The following is a 12,897-nucleotide window of genomic DNA, read 5'->3' as shown; positions in this document are numbered from 1 at the left end:
CTCTTTCCATGTCAGTAGATGTAGTCTACCTTTTGGTGATTGATGGCTACATAGTATTCCATAGTGTGGATGTACCTCAGTTTATTTAATCACTCCCTTATTGATTGACATTTAGGTTGTTTCCAATTTTTCACTATTACAGGCAATGCTGCATTGAAGATCCTTTTGGACATAAGTGAGTATTTCTTTAGAATAGACTCCTAGAATTGGCATTGCTGGGTCAAGGGGCATGTGTTTATTTTAACTTTTTGATAGCTGTTGCCACATTGCCCTGCCCAAAAGGCCCCATTAGTATACTCTCTCATTACTATGTACGAGAGTGTCTATCTTCCCCCATTTAATCATTAGTCTTAGAAACCAGAGTTCTTTTTTCTATGACTCTTCTAAGCAAAATCTAGAACAAATCTATAGCTAGTTCATAGGAGTTTGTTATAATTAAAAGTGCTACTTTTAATTTAAGTGATCCTTTGTTCCCTGAAATTAGATTTGTAATTCTTCAAAAATATTTCCCCTTCTGTTGTTAGAATTATTTTGGTCTTTGATGGGGACTTTACTGTAGGAATGAACTGAAATATTAATTAAAAGACTGAAACCAGGTAGGAAAAAACAGTTTACAACATTATAAACTTATTTTCTGAATAATAGATTTTAATATTTGTCAGGATTTTTATTTGCAGTTCTGACCCTTAAAGATTTTAAATTCATCTCTAATGTGGGAATTTAAACTTTTATGTAACAGTAAGTGAGAATATAGTCAGTGCTCTATTAGAGAGCCTTTAAAATGTGCATGGCCTTTGACCCAGAATCCTCTTCAAGGAATTTATCCTAACCATAGAGACTTGTAAAAGCTTTTATTTATGAGGAGCCATATTTTATGAAAGTGAAAAACTGGGAAACTACCTAAATGTCTATATAGTGAAGGATTAGACAAATACAGCTGTGTGATGGCATGTTATACAGTCATTTACAGTGATGTTAATAATATATTTTATGACTAGGGAAAATACTTATAAGACAGAATGTTCATTATAAACTCCCCCCAACAAAAGTAGAATAAATACTGGCAATATGTAGCAATATTTAATAGTAGATATATCTGTGATGAAAGTACAGTAATTTTCATTTTCTTCTTGTATTTTGACTAAAAATGAGCATATAATGAGAAGCTTGTTTTTTTATTGTTCTTATTATACCAAATTATTCCAATTTTTAATTTTTTACAAGGTAAAACCCAAAGGCAAAGTTCGATGGACTGGTTCTCGAACACGTGGCAGGTGGAAATATTCTAGCAATGATGAAAGTGAAGGGTCAGATAGTGAAAAATCATCTGCAGCTTCAGAGGAAGAGGAAGAAAAGGAAAGCGAAGAAGCCATCCTAGCCGATGATGATGAACCATGCAAAAAATGTGGCCTTCCAAACCATCCTGAGCTAGTACGTACCTGATCTAAATGAACAATATTCATCTTACTGGCATGCTGTGGTTACCCGAAGTAGCCACCTCTTCTGGGTTTGATCATGATTTGAAATTTTTTAATGCTGCACAGCTTTTGTGCACAAAATAACCTTAATTTCTATTTCTCCAATAATAACTCAATTCTGTTTTCATTCTACTTGGTTTATAGATATTTCTTCTACTTAAGGATACACTCCTAACCTCTTCTCACAGATCAATGAATTCATTCATTCAAATTTTTCTATTCTGTTCTTTTTCTTTAAATATTTCTTCTTTCCCTTTAATTTATAATGATATTTCTGAAGGGCCAACTTTAAAGAGGTAAGGCCTAAAAGCCTTATTGCCTTCTGTAACAACATTTAAGTCAAGTAGTAACTTAACATTTAAAGTAACATTTAAGTCAAGTAGTAACTAGTAGGGCTTTAAACTTTAGAACATGGGGAGTTCCAATACAAAAAACAAAACCAAAAAAAACCCAAATGAAGAATATAAATTCTCGACCAGATATTTTCAGAAGAATAATGATAGTGGAACCTACCCAGGAAATTAAGTTCCTTAAAAGTAGCCTAAATCAGGAAATTCAGTTCCTAACCTGTTTATATAATTTTTGCATTTCATAAGAACTTTCTAAAGAGGCTATTGAAGTAACACTCCCTTTATGCCCAATTCTGGGCAACTGCTGTGTTTTAAATAGATGTGACTTTCAAGGCAATTTCCAGCTACTAAGTAGAAAGAAAAATAAAGGGGCGCCTGGGTGGCTTAGTGGGTTAAGGCTCTGCCTTCAGCTCAGGTTATGATATCAGGGTCCTGGGATCGAGCCCCACGATGGGCTCTCTGCTCCGCAGGGAGCCTGCTTCCTTCTCTCTGTCTCTCTCTTTCTCTCTCTCTCTGTCTGCCTCTCTGCCTACTTATGATCTCAGTCTGTCAAATAAATAAAATCTTTAAAAAAAAAAAAAAAGAAAGATGCTTCCACGTAGGTAGAATTTTATGTAGCCGAAACGTCTCGAAACCCGATAAAATGTGGAAAATTCATGTGAGCTAGTTCTCCAGGGTTCCTTTTCTTTTTCTTTTTCTTTTTTTTTAAAATACTTTATTTATTTACTTATTTGACAGAGAGAGATCACAAGTAGGCAGAGAGGCAGGCAGAGAGAGAGGAGGAAGCAGGCTCCCTGCTGAACAGAGAGCCCGATGTGGGGCTCGATCCCAGGACCCTGGGATCATGACCTGAGCCGAAGGCAGAGGCTTTAACCCACTGAGCCACCCAGGTGCCCCCAGGGTTCCTTTTCTTAAACAGCAGTGTGGAGTAATAGGAAAAGCATTGGAGCCAGACCAATGTGGTTTCAACTCTTAACTTCAGCCACTTACCAGGTGCTCTCTTCTCAGTATATTAATTACTTTGTTGTAAAATGGAAATACTACCACATACTTCTTTCGAGTGCTTTTTGTTTCTTTATTTGTTTGTCTTTTAAAGGAGATAGAAGTTTATTGAATAAACATAAGGAAGTGATGGGCAGGACAGCAGAGGAGAGAACTGTCTGCTGTGGGTTGTTTTTAATAAGTTATGTAAAGTTGGCTTAGTACAGTTCCTGACACCTGCGGTGTGCTAGCTTAAAGCTATTTGTGGTTTACTTGTTCTTCCTCTTCCTTAATGTTAAAGTCATATCTGGAAATTAAATTATCAGTTATGTTTATCATATTCCCATAGTTTCAGAGGGTTCAAGTAAAAGATAAAACTTAGAAGCAGACAGTAACATTAGCTCTGAGAACAGATGTTGAAATTATGCTGAGAAGACCCTTCCAAGAATTTTTATGATCATCAGGCTATGAAAGTTGGGTCAAGATTTTTGTGTGAATAGGCGCCTGGGTGGCTAAGTGGGTTAAAGCCTCTGCCTTCGGCTCAGGTCATGATCCCAGGGTCCTGGGATCAAGCCCCATGTCAGGCTCTCTGCTCAGCAGGTAGCCTGCCTCCCCCTCGCTCTCTGCCTGCCTCTCTCCCTACTTGTGATCTCTGTCTGTCAAATAACTAAATAAAATCTTTTTTAAAAAATGATCTTTGTGTGGAGAAAGGCCACAAGAAGACTTGAGATACAGTCTTTTCTGCACTCCAAATAAAAAATTAACACTTGTGTTCTTTCCCTTCCATTTCTAATATCTTTTTAAACCAAGAGTGCATTTTGACTGAGGCAGCAGTAGATGTCAGTAGCAAAGGTGTGAGGAAAAGAGAGTAAAATGAAGTGAGCAGAGATGATGTTAAGGAGATGGAGAAAGTTGTACCCTTCTTGGAACGCACACACAGGACTTTTCATTTATTTGGTTATTTTAATAACTGCTCTAAAAATCCCATTGCCAAAAAAGAGTGACATTGGAAACTCAAGATCCCAAGTGTGATGGATTCTGTATGCCCAGTATTTAAAGATAATCATAAATCAAAATCTCAAACAACTATGATGTGTTAAGTGTCACAGAAAGGACGCTGAAATAGAAAGACATGGTCCTTGCCCTCACTGAACTTACAGCAAGGAAGCAATAAATTCATTGAAGAGTCTAGAACTCAGTGGGGTGTTCCAGATGCTTTAGTCAAAATAAATGGATCATTGGCCAAGGTTTGGAAACCTTACACAGTAGGATTTATTTTAACAGAATTTTATCTTTATTGCAAAATCGTGACAGACATCACTTTTTAAATATATTACATTCCAAAAGTTTACTTTTAATTTTGTTATTTGAAATTTAGATTACATTTTACCATGCAAACAATGTGATAAATGAAATGAGGTGTCTAGGTTAGTCCACATGTGCCTGTGTGATCAGTCAGTGGTATGACTCAAGTAAAACACTGATGTGACTTAGTATTGAGCTCTGGGTAGTGGCAGCAAATGGTGATGCATTGTAAGAAGGGAGAAGGCAGCTTTTCACTTTTAAATTGCTGCACACGGGTGCACATCACACTGCCCCCCCTCCCCATTCCTCCTTGCCCCTGTGGTTCATGTTAGCAATTTAGAAACTGCTTTACATATATACTACAGTTGAACAAATAAATGAAGTGTGGACAATTGGAGCCAGTTTTCTCAGTGTCAGAAAAAGGAAGTTACAGATGAGCAATATCAAAGGCTAGAATGAGTCCTGTGGTACTGGATTAGAGCTGGAGACACTGGTACGAACACCTGCTTCCTTTAATATAGATCTGTGTGTATACATGGATTGCTCTACATGCATTTCTATCATAGCTCTGTCCTCTGAGAGAGCCTAGAAGCAGTGGTGCCTCATATCATAGCACTCAGCACCCAGATGTTTATTTGTTTGTTTCTTTTTAAGATTTCATTTATTTACTTATTTGAGAGAGAGAGAGAGAACAGGGGTAGGAGCAAGGAGAGAGGGACAAGCAGACTCCACACCGAGCAGGGAGCCCAGTGGCAGGGTTCGGATCCCATGACCCCAAGATCATGACCTGAGCCAAAATCAGGAGTTGGGCATTTAACCGACTGAGCCATGCAGGTAACCCCCAAATGTTGGTTTCTAAATACCATTCTCCACTAAAGGAACTAGGGCTTCTAGGAGAAATGGCTAATTCAAGGACTTGGGCAGGGAAAATACAGGATGTACCTTGAATGTCCCATACTGTCAGAAAGTTAAAAACTGCCTTAAAAAAAAAAAAAAGGATGCAGAGGTGCCTGGGTGGCTCAGTGGGTTGAAGCCTCTGCCTTTGGCTTGATCCCAGCATCTTGGGATTGAGCCCCGCATCGGGCTCTCTGCTCTGCAGGGAGCCTGCTTCCTTCTCTCTGCCTACTTGTGATCTCTGTCTGTCAAATAAATAAATAAAATCTTTTAAAAAAAGGATGTAAATGAGTCCTAAGGACACAAGAGCCAATCTGAAAGAATTAGCAAGTGCCTGTGGCTAGGGGAAATTGAACAATAAATTAAATAATGGTTTGAGATTCTAAGCCAAAGAAAATAAATCCTCATTAGTTGATTCTGATATAAAGAAGTGACTGAATAAACAAACAAATGGGGGGAGAAAGACATTTCTTTACAGAAAAATTCTAAATAGTAGAAGGCATGAGGGAAGTAAGTAATCATCATTAGAACACCACAGTACAGTCATTACAAGCAATGATGTAGTGCTGATGAGTGATAAAATTAATGGGTGTAATTTATTAATTTTTGTGGTTGGTTTTAGCTTATACTTCCAAATTCTTTGCTACTCCACCCTCCAGAAAGTGGAGCTTAATTCTCCTCCCCTTGAGTGTGGGCTAGACTGGAATAAGTATGGAAAGAGAAAAGCAGTGACTTCACAGTGATGAAAACCAACAGGTACTACTGTAACCAAGTGATCAAGGTTAATATTATTAGTAATAGGTCATGATGATATCACATACCCTCAGATTTGATGCAGTGAGCAATGCACTTCACCTCTGTGATATTCTCCAAAACTCATAACATCAGTCTAATCAAGGAAAGACCTCAAACAAACCCAAACTGAGTGTCAGTCCATGTAGTATCTAGTACTCTTCAAAACTGTCAAAGTCATGGAAAACAAAGACCAGGCAACTGTTACTATTGGAGGAGATTGAGGAAACATCATTAAATGCAATATAATATCCTAGACTGCATTCCGAATTCAAAAAAAGAGCACTACTGAGAAGCTGGTGAAATCTGAATAAGGTCTGTTGGTCAGTTAATAGTAATGTACTAATGTTAATTTCTTTTTTTTTTTTTAAGATTTTATGTATTTATTTGACAGCACAGGCAGAGGAAGAGGGAGAATCAGGCCCCCCGCTGAGTAAGAGGGCCCAACATGGTGCTCAGTTCCAGGACCCCCGGGATCATGACTTGAGCAGAAAGCAGACAATTAACCGACTGAGCCACCTAGGCACCCCTAATGCTAATTTCTTAATTTTGATAAATGTCCCGTGGTTATGTAAGAAGTTAATATTAATGGAAGCTAGGTAAAAGATTTTTTTTTAAAGATTTTATTTATTTATTTGACAGAGAAATCACAAGTAGGCAGAGGTGGGGGGGGGGGGGGAAGCAGGCTCCCTGCTGAGCAGAGAGCCTGATGCAGGCCTTGATCCCAGGACCCTGAGATCATGACCTGACCGAAGGCAGAGGCTTAACCCACTGAGCCACCCAGGTGCCCCTGCTGGGTAAGAGATTTATGGGAACTGTACTATCTTTGCAACTCTTCTGTAAATCTAAAATCATTTAAAAATAAGTTTTTTTTTAAGTTAAACATTTCTGAGTGTACATTTTAAGAGAATTGGTCATCTTAAACTCAAATAATATAAAATGACAACTTAGGTCTAGTTATTATTACCCTTTATTTGTGAACATAATGGTCCTAAGTATAGCTCCATTCCTCAAACCTTTGTCCCTTTGTGTTTGAATTTTCATGATAAAAAGGCTCATGTAGGGGCGCCTGGGTGGCTCAGTGGGTTAAAGCCTCTGCCTTCGGCTCAGGTCATGATCTCAGGGTCCTGGGATCGAGCCCCGCTTCGGGCTCTCTGCTCAGCGGGAAGCCTGCTTACTCCTCTCTCTCTGCCTGCCTCTCTGCCTGCTTGTGATTTCTGTCTGTCAAATCAATAAAATATTTAAAAAAAAAAAAAAAAAGGCTCATGTACATTTCAGCAGGGAGCCTGCTTTTCCCTCTGCCTGTTGCTCCCCCTGCTTGTGTGCTCTCTTGATCTCTCTCTTTCTCTGACAAATAAAATCTTTTAAAAATTAAATAAGTAAATAAAATCTTGAGATACCTGGGTGGCTCAGTCAGTTTTGTCTGATTCTTGGTCTCAGTTCAGGTTTTGACCTCAGGGTCATGAGTTCAAGCCTTGCATTGGGCTCCATGCTGGGCAGGGAGCCTACTTTAAAAAATATATAAAATTGAACAAAATCTTGAAAGAAAGAAGAATTTGTGGGGCTTCTGGGTGACTCAGTCAGTTGAGCATCTGGTTGTTGATTTTGGCTGGGGTCATGATCTCTTGAGTGGTGAGATCAAGCCCCATGTCAGGCTCTGCTCAGCATGGAGTCTGCTTGATTCCCTCCCCCTCCTTCTCTACTCCTCCCCACTCCTCCTGCTCTTTCTCTCTCTCTCTCTCTCTCAAGTAAATAAATAAAATCTTTTTTAAAAAAGACTTAATGTTTCACTGAATTGTGTAGTTTAACATATTGCAATTTTTTTTTTACTTTAAAAAAAAAAGACGTGTTAGGTCCCAATTAGCAGAGCTTTATTAGTTTTATGCAAATAAAGATACTCTGATATAGGGTACTTCTTAGTATAGTATTAAGAAATATTGAAATGTCTTTAATTTCAGAGTCACTGAATTTTAGTCATAGAACTAGGTTGATATTAATCTGTGGTTTATTTCAGATTCTTCTGTGTGACTCTTGTGACAGTGGTTACCACACTGCCTGCCTTCGCCCTCCTCTGATGATCATCCCAGACGGAGAATGGTTCTGCCCCCCTTGCCAACACGTAAGATCCAGCACACCTTTGTTTTTAGTCTTTCAGTTTTATATTCCAATTAATACTTTTTGACAGCCACTAAACATTTTTATTTTCAAAGCAGTTTTTTATACTGTTTACTTTTTGTTTAAAATTCTGTGAAACTTGAAACTATTGAAAAATCTACCTTTTATTAATATCTTTTAGGCCTTTTTTTTTCCCCTACCAAAGCATTTTTTGAAGACCTAATTTTTATTAAATTATGATTTCTGATACATTTTTTTCCTTACATTTGTTACAGGTACAAATAGCCCCAAATTAAAATGCTATATGAGGGAGGAAATAAGTTTCTTTATCCTTTGTTTCATCCTCTTTTTCATTTCTGCCTACCTCCTTCTTGTCAGTTTTATGGATGGTATTATGAATTATGTACCACTGTGATGCTATTGTGAATAGAAACATGGATTATACTCCTCTTATATCTTGATTCAGGTGAATTTCCTTTGAAAGCTGGAGAACAGACTATTTTTATGCCACTGCACTCAAGGGGTCCTTTCTGTCACAAGTCCAGGCTCATCTCACTTTAAAAATGATGGGCTTTATTGCAGTTCCCATTGAAGTGGACTTCCTCGGCTTAGCATTGCTTTATCAGATATATTCTTCAGCTCTGTTTTAACCCAGTCACCTTGTTGCGTGGTTGTATAATTTTTTCCCATTCTCTTTTTTTTAAAGTAGTGATTGGCATCATTATATTGTATTGTACATAGAACCTTCTCCCTTAAAAATGTTGTGGGATTCTTTTTTTTTTAAATTTATTTATTTATAAACATATAATGTATTTTTATCCCCAGGGGTACAGGTCTGTGAATCGCCAGGTTTACACACTTCACAGCACTTACCATAGCACATACTCTCCCCAGTGTCCATAACCCCACCCCTTCTCGCTCCCCCCTCCCCCCAGCAACCCTCAGTTTGTTTTGTGAGATTAAGAGTCACTTACGGTTTGTCTCCCTCCCGATCCCATCTTGTTTCATTTCTTCTTCTCCTACCCCCCGACCCCCATGTTGCATCTTGTTGTGGGATTCTTAAAACTTATCCATGACTGTCATGTAAACATGTTGAGCCAGATGCTTTTTTTTTTTTTTTAAGATTTTATTCATTTACTTGACAGAGACCACAGGTAGGCAGAGAGGCAGGCAGAGGTTGGGGCGGGGTTGCGGGGGGGGGGAAGCAGGCTCCCTGCCAAAGCATAGAGCCTGATGCGGGACCTGGGGATCATGACCCGAGCCGAAGGCAGAGGCCTCAACCCACTGAGCCACCCAGGTGCCCGAGATGCTATTTTTTTTTTTTTTTTTTTAAGATTTTATTTATTTGACAGAGAGAGATCATAAGTAGGCAGAGAGGCAGACAGAGAGAGTGAGAGGGAAGCAGGATCCCCGCTGAGCAGAGAGCCCGATGTGGGACTCGATCCCAGGACCCTGAGATCATGACCTGAGCCGAAGGCAGCAGCTTAAACCACTGAGCCACCCAGGCGCCCCCCGAGATGCTATTTTAAATGTTGATTACCACCAGCAACATAGGCATAGAATGTATTCCTGGATGAGGCTGGGAGTTTCCGCAGCAGAGATACTGTGCTCATCTTCATTTCAGAAGAGGCTGAGTCACCTCTTTATGTAGTTAAACCCAAGGACCTTCTCAGTGTTCATTCACTGTGTGACCCCTTCTTCAGCTCTCAGAATCGCACAGTATCCGTGAGCCAGCATGCAAGGGATAAATGTTTGTGGAAAGGTGTTAAAAATGACAATCACAGGGGTAGCTGGCAGACTCTGAGTCAGTAGACTCTTGATTTAAGGGTCAGGCATTCAAGATCCCCACTGGGTGTAGAGCTTTCTTTAAAGAAAAGAAATAAGAGCGCCTGGGTGGCTCAGTGAGTTAAAGCCTCTGCCTTCGGCTCAGGTCATGATCTCAGGGTCCTGGGATCGACCCCCACATGGATCCCTCTGCTCAGCGGTGAGCCTGCTTCCCCCTCCCTCTCTCTCTCTGCCTGCCTCTCTGTCTACTTGTAATCTCTGTCTGTCAAATAAATAAATAAAATCTTTTAAAAAGAAAATAAAGAAAAATAATACTCGTGTTTTGCTCTTTCAGAAACTACTGTGTGAGAAATTAGAAGAACAATTGCAGGATTTGGATGTTGCCTTAAAGAAGAAGGAACGTGCTGAACGCAGGTATTGTGATATGTGTGTTAATGTTTTACTTGGGAATTTGATAGTAAAACTGTCTTGCAATATAGATTAATATATCTGTCTAAAGTAATTATTGGCAAACTGTGCTGTGGGTCAAATTTGGTGTGCTCCTTATTTTTCTATTCCCACTAGGAATGTTTGTTTTCCATTTTTAAATGATTGAAAAAAGTCAAAACAAGAATTTTACTTCATGACAGATGAACATTGTATATTCCAATTTCATTGTCCATAAAGCTTTATTGGAACACAGCTATGCTCATTTGTTTATATATTGTCTGTAGCTGCATTAACACTACAGCAGCAGAGCAGAGTAGAGTAGTTACAACAAAAACCTTTTGACCTGCCACGCCTAATTTATTATCTGTCCTTTTACAGGAAAAGTTTGCCAACTCCTGATCTAAAATATTTATCAAAACCTACTCTGAATATATATTGGCCCAGTTATTATGGAGGATATGTACCTTACTAAGTATGTAGTGAGTACAAGAAAATTCTAAGAACTGGTCTAGTTACCCATTGCATCTCTTTGGTTGGGCAGAATTAACACCAATAAAATAAAGAGCATTGAAATGCTGAACTGTGTCATAAGAGTCATAACTTATAAGAAATGCCTCCCTTTTCAATTTACCACTGCACTGTAGTCTTAAAGCAGTTGTAGAAGACTTCTTGGAGGAGGTAAGACTGGAGTTGAATCCAGTCTTTAAAAGGGGGCTCAAAATCAGGATCATAAGTTTATGTTTATTTGTATTTATTTGTACCTTCCTCAGTTATTTTATTGCTAAACAGTAGTAGTTTAATGCTAAACAACACATCTTCAGTGTGTACCAAACTGAAACGAAAAGGTGAGTGAGACAAAGCTCTCCTTACATGGAACTCACCTCTGTCAGAGTACAGCTGTATCAGCCAGTGGTACAGAAAGGTAGACAGATAGTATATTCAGAGCAATACAGGAACACTGTGGAGGGCCATTTTAGTTTCTGGTAGGGGTTTGGGCTATCAGGCAAGTCCTTGGAAGATAACTTCGCACTGGACATGTAGAGAAGGATATTTTAGGCAAAGAGCCAAATACAAGCAAAGACAAAGTGTGAACATGAGAGGGGGAGAGAGGTAGGAGATGAAGTTATCAACGCAGATTGAGGCCAGATTATGAACAGCTTGGCATTTGTGACTAGGGGATTTGAATTATTCTCTACAGGTAGCAAGAGAGCCATCAAAGGAGAGAGAAGTGTAATCAGATCTTTATTTCAGAAAACATGCCCTGATAACAGTAAAAAAGAATTAGAGTTGAGACTGTTGCACTGGGGTCTAGGAGAGCTGGTGAGGCCTGAACTCGGGCATACCTTACATAATAAAGTGATGGAGGTGTTAAAAGAGAATATTCAGAAGCTTAACTGTTGATGCCCATTTGTACACATTATGAGAAAATCTAAACAATGTCTCCTGGTTGGTCTTAACTACCTTCATTTGCTGCTACTGTAACCTTTACTTGCCCTCTCGGAGTCTTCCTCTCCCTCCAATTTAGCTTGCTTTAAAACAGTCAGCTAGCTCATTTGATAATCCACTCACTTTACTCCCCCATACTGTGAACTCTGTGGGTTCAGCCTCTAGATACTGGTTTTTTTCCTTACTAGTCACCTTGAGCTCTCTGGTTTATAATGGATGCTACTTGGTTTAAAGGCAAAATTAATCTCTAATGTTGACTAGGAGATAAAAATAGTTCATTTTTAAAAACCAGTTGTCTACCCTGGGGCTAATATATATATATATTATATATATATATAATAATATATTATATGTTTATAAAAAATTATTAAAAAATCAGTTGTCTAAATACCTTTGTATTTAGAAACTCTGGAAAATAGTCCTTCATGAAATTATTAGGATAATTTTGATATTCACAGTTTTTCCTGCTTTTATTCTTGACACTAGAAAAGGTTTAAGTAAGGATTCTTCAAATTAAATCATAATAAGAAATTGGGCATTTTCTTCACTCTTTTTGAAATCTACCTGCCCTTCTGAGAAATGAGCAGTTTTGTGGAAAGGCTGGTTAAAATTTTTTGACTACTGCCTCACTATAGGTTATATTCTTGAATAAGAAGTACTTAAAATTTATGTTAAAATATGCCACAATACTTATTCACACTATTGGTCTCCCATTACTAACTCATTTGCTTTCGCTTTTACTTTTGGTAATCCTCTTTATTTAAATGTCATCCTTTAAGAGGACATCCATAATTGTGGCTTTAGTTCACAGATGAAATCCTTTTTGAGATTGCATCACAGAAAGGAGAGCAATGTTACTATTACAGGGAGAACAGTCTGCCACAAAGCTAGTTAACTGAATTACTGTTATTATTTTTTAATTCTTACCAACAATCTGGTTAACAAAGTTTTCTTTATCTATAGCTCCTAGTATAATAGCTCCTGATATATATGAATCCTAGGGGCTCTAAACAGCAAAATATGTATATTTCTAAAGTAAATTATATATTAACTGTAAACTCCAGTTGACTTCACTTGTTTTTAAAAATGAGCATTTTTATTCATCCTTTTTAAAATCTATGAACAATTTCTCTAGCACTCATTCTAGAACCTTAGGGCCTTGGTTGCTCTCTATATCCTAGCACAAGAACATCTTTCCCTTTGTTCATACATTTATTCAACATTTAACCAACATTTAGTGAGCATCCACTTTATGCCAGGCAATGTAATCAACATGAAGTGTATTATGTGGTCTCTACCTTAAAGGGCTCTACAGTATGGTG

At 38.3% G+C, this 12,897-nt stretch overlaps 1 protein-coding gene across 2 annotated transcripts in view; it reads left to right on the top strand.

Moving 5' to 3' along the window:
• The window catches only part of RSF1 (remodeling and spacing factor 1), a 159,369-nt gene that overhangs the window by 128,335 nt on the left and 18,137 nt on the right, over positions 1–12,897 (top strand). For both annotated transcript variants that reach the window (XM_046017677.1, XM_046017676.1), the window contains exons 7-9: positions 1,225–1,431; positions 7,815–7,919; positions 10,035–10,114. In XM_046017677.1, coding sequence (XP_045873633.1) covers positions 1,225–1,431; positions 7,815–7,919; positions 10,035–10,114 — 392 coding nt within the window. The remainder of the gene's footprint in view (positions 1–1,224; positions 1,432–7,814; positions 7,920–10,034; positions 10,115–12,897) is intronic.

The sequence above is a fragment of the Meles meles genome, chromosome 8, assembly GCF_922984935.1.
Source record: "Meles meles chromosome 8, mMelMel3.1 paternal haplotype, whole genome shotgun sequence".
In the NCBI taxonomy this organism is placed as follows: Eukaryota; Metazoa; Chordata; class Mammalia; order Carnivora; family Mustelidae; genus Meles; species Meles meles.
The sequence above is the reverse complement of the archived record's forward strand: the minus strand, read 5'-3'. Positions and strand labels throughout refer to the sequence as shown.